This window comes from Mastacembelus armatus, chromosome 6, assembly GCF_900324485.2.
Source record: "Mastacembelus armatus chromosome 6, fMasArm1.2, whole genome shotgun sequence".
NCBI lineage: Eukaryota > Metazoa > Chordata > Actinopteri > Synbranchiformes > Mastacembelidae > Mastacembelus > Mastacembelus armatus.
This window is the reverse complement of record NC_046638.1, coordinates 538,834-545,596: the sequence shown is the minus strand read 5'-3', so window position 1 is coordinate 545,596 and position 6,763 is coordinate 538,834. Positions and strand designations below refer to the sequence as shown.

At 44.9% G+C, this 6,763-nt stretch overlaps 1 protein-coding gene and 1 non-coding gene across 2 annotated transcripts; both read left to right on the top strand.

Annotated features, from left to right (window-relative positions):
- Nucleotides 1-1,775: 1,775 nt before the first annotated feature.
- trnam-cau (transfer RNA methionine (anticodon CAU)) lies at nt 1,776-1,847 on the top strand. Its single transcript has one exon. It is a non-coding gene; the product is annotated as a tRNA-Met (tRNA).
- Nucleotides 1,848-2,121: 274 nt separating this feature from the next.
- On the top strand, nt 2,122-6,346 carry LOC113133617 (uncharacterized). Its single transcript, XM_026312549.1, has 5 exons — nt 2,122-2,546; nt 3,324-3,521; nt 3,851-4,005; nt 4,390-4,672; nt 4,975-6,346. Exons 1-5 carry the CDS (start codon nt 2,303-2,305, stop codon nt 5,358-5,360), a joined length of 1,266 nt encoding a protein of 421 aa, XP_026168334.1. The 5' UTR covers nt 2,122-2,302; the 3' UTR covers nt 5,361-6,346.
- Nucleotides 6,347-6,763: the final 417 nt, after the last annotated feature.

Here is a 6,763-nt window from a genome sequence, read left to right as displayed (position 1 = left end):
ATAGAGGGATTGTTGGTGATGAGATCTCGCTCAGTGTGACAGCCAGTTCTTTGTGATGCACTTTTAGTTTGACCAGTATTATTGTCAGTGTAAAAAATGGGGTCTGTCAGCAACACGAATCACAGATGTGAGTTCCTAGAGGCTTTTTAGTCCAGATGTGTTGGACTCTGGAGCGTGTTGAGTTTTGTTCTGGTTCATCGTCTCCTCTGTGCTGTGGCTCGTCTGTGTTTGGAGGAATGAGTTTGCTAAACCAGGTCATGTGAGCCGAAGCCTGCGTGCATTCAGAACGAACAAACTAACCTGCACCCTGAAGACGGGCGGACTTAGACCCAATTAGCAACATCTGTCCACTCGGTCTAGTGGAACGCATGCCTTCTTATGCAAATTTTTATACAAGATTTGTCAAACCTTTTTAATATGCATTTGCTTGATTTTTTTTAAGTTTTTACATGAAACTCAAGTCACCTTTCTTTTCTTGAACATTCATGCAGTTTAGGTGTTCAACGGTGTGGTTTCTTTCTATCGTTGTGTTTTATTGACGGAGCTGAGAAGGTTTTAGCTCCTTAGTTTAGATTTTAATTTGAACTTGGCTAATGCACCATGCTGAATGTTGGGTTGTTGGGAGCTGGGGGGGGGGGGTGGCCTCGATCAAGTCCTAATGTCTAAATTATGTCCATGGCTTCTGTTTAGTCAAGTCTAAAAGTGAATTATCCAAAGAACACTGCAGTGTGCATTTCTGTTTGGAAGCCTTTTTTGTAATCAGTGCATATCATTTGGAATTAATTTCTGCATCAGCATCGTGTGCATTCACCAAGCTGGAGAAGGACCATGTGTCTGCAGCTGAGAGCAGTTCACTTTGTGTTTGAGGAAGTTTCGTATGCATCAGCATCCTCCAGGTCCCTCTGTGGTGGATCGTTCTGGAAGCATCCTGTAAAGTAGTTCACTCAGTTTTTAGGTTTAAAATGATCAAGTCATGATTGTGGCCTTCTAGTATTTTGTCAAAACATGACATCAGTCCGTTGTTACTGCTCACCATCCATCCTGTCCGGACCCAACTGAAGTTTCTTACCTCATCCACAGCTAATTCCATTTGGGGGTATGTTGAGTGCAAAAAAATTAAATAAATAAAAAATAAACAAGTTAAAAAATAAAAGTCTTTTTTTATCTTCCATTTGGTGAGATGCATTGTAGCGATATGAATAAAGAAAAAGTTCACCTGGTGTGCTGAATAATGTGTAAATTGGTAATTACACAATCTGAATATTTGTATAATTGTTTGTATTTTTTCATAATGATTTTGGAAAGGAATGTGTTTATTTTTTTGACTTCTGTTCCAGATGTGTCTTCTGTTGGCCTGACATTGTGACTGGTCTGGTGGGATTCTTACCTCTGTATTGAGCCTCTTCTGTGATGAATTCTTTGTATGCAGTGTTTAGGAAATACTGTAGGGAACATGGGGAGGAGTTGATATTAGGAGCATTTGATCAATTTGTATTTATTTATTTTATCATTTTGTTAATAAATTGTGAAAAGCAGCATGTCTCACCAGTTTTTATTTATTACCAACAGTTTGAAAATGCCCTTTTATTTAATTTAATTATTTAATTATACTGCCTGAATATTTCTGTTAAAATAAACAGTTTTGTAGGAAAGACAAAATATTAAATAACTACAGAGACACAGTCACAAAATCAGACGTTGACGTGACGTAACGTCGTCACATGTGGCCATTTCTTTTCTTTAAATGTAAACAAGTGGAGACCTGTTTCTGTTGGAGCAGAGTGGCGCAGCGGAAGCGTGCTGGGCCCATAACCCAGAGGTCGATGGATCGAAACCATCCTCTGCTAAGGTTTTATTTTCTATTTACATTAGTATTTGTTACACTGATCGATTGTTCACAAATATTATTACAGATAATCTTTCTAACACTTTAGTTAAATGTATGAAATAAACGCTGTACAACTAAAAATGCCAGATACTGTGGAGAAATAATATATGTTGGAATTATGACTCTTCTACCATCAGGTCTGCATTTATTTCCAAAATGCTTCTGTGAAGGACGAATCACTTTACGCTGCAGGAAGAAAACACAATAAACAGAAATAACAGAATCTACAAAATACGAAGTTTCATCAAATCCTCGTGCTAACTTGTTTTGACGCCACCTTCTTACGTCACGCCGCAGTGGCTTGTGGGAGCAGTCGTATCTGTTGTTTGTTTTCGTTCAGCCCTTTGAAACGTCGGATTTTGTTTTTGTTTCTTTTGCTGTGACGTTATTTTCACCGCGCGTCCCCGGATCCTCATGTGGGGCCAAAGCTGCTGCGTCCGGAACTGCGGCCGCAGGTCTCACGACCAGCGCGGGAGGAGAATCCGCAACGGACTCACGTTCCACTGTTTCCCCGCCTGGAGGACGAACGAAGGCGAGCACACGTCCGAGCTGACCCGGCGCAGGAGGGCGGCCTGGGTGGCTGCCGTGGACCGGACCAGCATCACGTTCGACCACATCCCGACCTCCGCGAGAGTGTGCTCGAGACACTTCCACTCCGGTCAGTCACGCACCGCACCAGTTTATTAGGGACACCTAGCTACAGCTGTCCACTTTATTGGGGACACCTAGCTACAGCTGTCCACTTTATTGGGGACACCTAGCTACAGCTGTCCAGTTTATTGGGGACACCTAGCTACAGCTGTCCAGTTTGTTGGGGACACCTAGCTACAGCTGTCCAGTTTGTTGGGGACACCTAGCTACAGCTGTCCACTTTGTTGGGGACACCTAGCTACAGCTGTCCAGTTTATTGGGGACACCTAGCTACAGCTGTCCAGTTTATTGGGGACACCTAGCTACAGCTGTCCAGTTTATTGGGGACACCTAGCTACAGCTGTCCAGTTTATTGGGGACACCTAGCTACAGCTGTCCACTTTATTGGGGACACCTAGCTACAGCTGTCCAGTTTATTGGGGACACCTAGCTACAGCTGTCCACTTTATTGGGGACACCTAGCTACAGCTGTCCACTTTGTTGGGGACACCTAGCTACAGCTGTCCACTTTATTGGGGACACCTAGCTACAGCTGTCCACTTTATTGGGGACACCTAGCTACAGCTGTCCAGTTTATTGGGGACACCTAGCTACAGCTGTCCACTTTATTGGGGACACCTAGCTACAGCTGTCCACTTTATTGGGGACACCTAGCTACAGCTGTCCAGTTTATTGGGGACACCTAGCTAAAGCCAGTATAACTGTTAATTATATTAGCTCTAGGTGTGCCTAATAAAGTGGACAGATTTAGTTAGGTGTGCCTAATAAACCTTGGTGTTCACAGGTAAACCAGCATATGAGATGTTGGAGTCAGATGCAGACTGGGTCCCATCGCTACACATGGGTCACGGTGAAGGAAACACATGGACCAAGAGCGTCCCCCCTGTGCGGTCAGACCCAGACCAGATACAAAGGAGGACAACAGAGTCGAGACACTCGGATGTGTTTACACGGACACACGCGGGATCAGGTGCAGCAGGAGGTGGGACTGAGTTTGTTTTGTTCTACAATAAACTAAAAGTTTGAATTCTGGAGAAGAATTTCAAGCCCCTCGTTCTTGTTCCTGTCCAGAGCTCGTTTGTCTGCGACCCAACACTCCAGTCACACATACACAAATTCTGAGTCAGGTAACCCAGAGAACCTGCTGCTGCAACAAGCCCTGAGTTTGTCTCTGAAGCAGCTCTGACAGTCCGTTGCATGCAGGTCTTCCCGGAGCACGTTAGTCTGCACGCCATCCATTTCTTAGTAATAAGTTTCTATAATATTTCTGAAGTGAGATTACAGACAATAAAATAGGTTTTTCTGTCGCAGGTGCTCAGAGGCCAGTGGTGCTTCCCTGGAGCGAAGTGAAGTCTCTGCTGCAGTCGGTCCTGCAGGGAAAACCCAGCACCAGTAGACAGATGCAGACCAAAGACAAGTCCTGCGTCCAATCTGCTGCTGCGAAGACGACAGACCTCAGCTTCAGAGTACGACTGCAGCTGATCTTGGCACTTTCACATACACGTTATTTACCCATAATTCATGTGTCTCGTTAACACTGACTCCAACCACTGTAGGTACTAAAGCTTCATAATGACAACAGCTGTGTGCTGCACTGCGGTGAACACCTCAGGTCAGCTGTCATCAGTCACTATAATGTGCTGCAGGAAGGGAGATGGGTTAGATTCCTCTGTTTGCCTAGTAAGAGACATTTAATGTGAAAATCCAGCAGGCTACCTGTGTGGCTGCAGTGTGTTTTTTTTTTAAATGTCAGCACCAGGAGAGATTTTTGGCCTGAGATTCTTCACTGCTGAGATGTTTCCTACACAGACAGAGAGAAAACCTGAGCTAACATGAACCCGTCGTTTCAGGACTTCTTTAGAAACGCTCTCGAGGCTTCGCTGGAGGCCTCCAACCGCTCTCGGAAAACTTCAGCCTCTGGTTCGTATGAAGTGGAGCTAAGCTTTAAACTTCCACATCTGACGGAGAACATTCAGACCTGCGAGTCCTCCTCTTCCTCCTCTTCCTCCTCCTCGTGTCTGAACTGTGTCCAGCTGCAGAGGAGGGTCTCGGAGCTGGAGGAGGAGCTGCTCCATCTCACAGCAGAACAGGACATGGAGACCTCAGCTGTGGTCACTGAGACTCTCAGTGAATGTAAGTGTGAGGGAATGAAAGATGAACCAAAGCCAGGCTGCTTTGTGATGAGAAGGTTAGACTAAGTGGACTAAGATAGTCCTGCTGCTTATCTGACCTGAACGTTTCAAACAGCAGTTTAAATGAGCCCTGAAGCGAGTCAGTGACAGGAGTTAGCTGAACGTGTTTATTGAAAACGTGATTAAACTAATTTGTCTGGGCTCTTGCATGATTGCAGTCACACTAACAACTCCACTTTTATTAGTGTTCCGCTGTAGTAACCCAGTTCCCCTGGAGATGACGGTGAGTGTCTGTCTCCACAGGGATGCAGCCTTTGTCTCCTCAGGTGGTGCTCAATGGAAGGGATGTGGACCAGCACCCGGTGGTTCCTCAGAACAGAGTCACCAGCAGCGGCAGCCAGCGCCCGCCTCCCCGCTTCAACAAGGCCTGGCTCCAGATGTTCTGGTTCCTCCGTTACTGTCCCGTCCGCGACGAGATGTGGTGCCAGGCGTGCCGGCTCCACGCAGACAAGTCCTACCACAACTTGGGTTTAATCAGAGGCTCCAGGGCGTTCAAGCTCCACAATATCAAGGTTCACAGAGACAGCAGCTACCACCAGGCGAATGTGGAGCGCTACAAGCTGTACACGTCCGGCCTGCAGCCCACTGATCTGACCAAGGGGTTGAGCGGGTTTACTGAGCTCCAGTAAAACCACCTGGGCTCTGTCAGCTCGGTTCCGTCACAATAAAGAGTTAAATCCACCTGTCAGTTGTTTCTACTGACACAGTTTTCTCGCAGTTCGAACCAGCAGCTACAGACAAAACCCACAATTCACAACAAACCAAAGACCAGTGGAGGAGCAGTTCTCCCCCTGACAGGCCCTTATGTTCTGAGCTGTGTTTAGGACTCTGTTTCACAGACTGGTCTGACTTTGCCAAAGACATGAAGAAACACTACACGTCACTGCAGTGTGGCACATGGTATTTTGAAGTGAGCTCTCTGGTCACTTATATAAAAACAACTGTACTTTTACTTCTCGTCGTTTGATGCTAATATTTACCTCCACTCTGTTTCAGAGAAAAATACTTTGACCCTTTATTTCACTATAGTTTCCAGCAGTGATGGAAGATACTTTGACTTAGTAGAAATATAATACTGCATTTTAGAAGTACTGCGTTGAAAACTATAGAAATATCAAAATGTACTATCAGAAGTTTTAAAATGTCGTTTACTTGTTTATGTTATGAAGTAAATGTCCGTTATCAGAATAACACTGCTTCATTAAATCAGCTCATTAGCAGGTTGATCTGGCTTTGATGGACTGAAGTCAGTAATCGTTTCCTGTGTGAAGAAGGTCCAGAGGACACAGGTCAGATCCACAGACTGATGTTCAGCTGATTCATTTTCTTTCTGTTGATGAATCATTGGCTTGTTTCAGCTCTGATTTACATTCTCTGCCATAACACTGACTCATATTCTACGGACTGACGTCAGGAGCCGCTCGGTTCTATATGAATTTTGCGTTGTTCTCAGTTGGGTTCACTAGGTGTCAGTCTCCATATAGGAAGGACCTTTGACTCCGTAACCTTTGACTCCGGATTGAAGGAGAAGCTACATGGACGTTATGGATTCACTGTTTACACACAAACAATGGAAGCTGAGTGATGAAGAAATAAATGCATTAATGTTCCAACAGACCCATCATGGTCATGTGATCATTTACAGCTGATATCAGCTCATATGTTTAATACGATGAGGGGACAGTGGGCCCCACCTGTTCTGGACTCATCAGACTGACCAACCACTCGACTTGTAGGCAGTTTTTTCTTCTGGTTTTGTCTGTTTTATGTGAAGTTTACTCATTTTACATCATCAGCTTTAGTCATTTTCTGATATTTGTATGACAGAAAACATGGTTCTCTGGTCTCGGAGCCCCTGTGCCAGGTCAGCCTGTGCAGTAAACCATCCATGGTGGTACTACAAGATATTTTAGACAGTGCTGCAGTTACATTCCAGGTACAACGTTAAAGGTTAAGGCATCACTATGAATGCAGGACTGTGTGTATAGAGTACTTTTACCTGTGGTGGAAGAAGTACTGAGTATTTACTGCA

Coding starts and splice junctions, on each gene's coding strand:
- LOC113133617 (XM_026312549.1), top strand. CDS start 2,303: ATGTGGGGCCAAAGCTGCTGCGTCCGGAACTGCGGCCGCAGGTCTCAC. Junction 2,547..3,323: donor CTCGAGACACTTCCACTCCG/GTCAGTCACGCA, acceptor TGGTGTTCACAG/GTAAACCAGCATATGAGATG. Junction 4,006..4,389: donor CGACAGACCTCAGCTTCAGA/GTACGACTGCAG, acceptor CCGTCGTTTCAG/GACTTCTTTAGAAACGCTCT.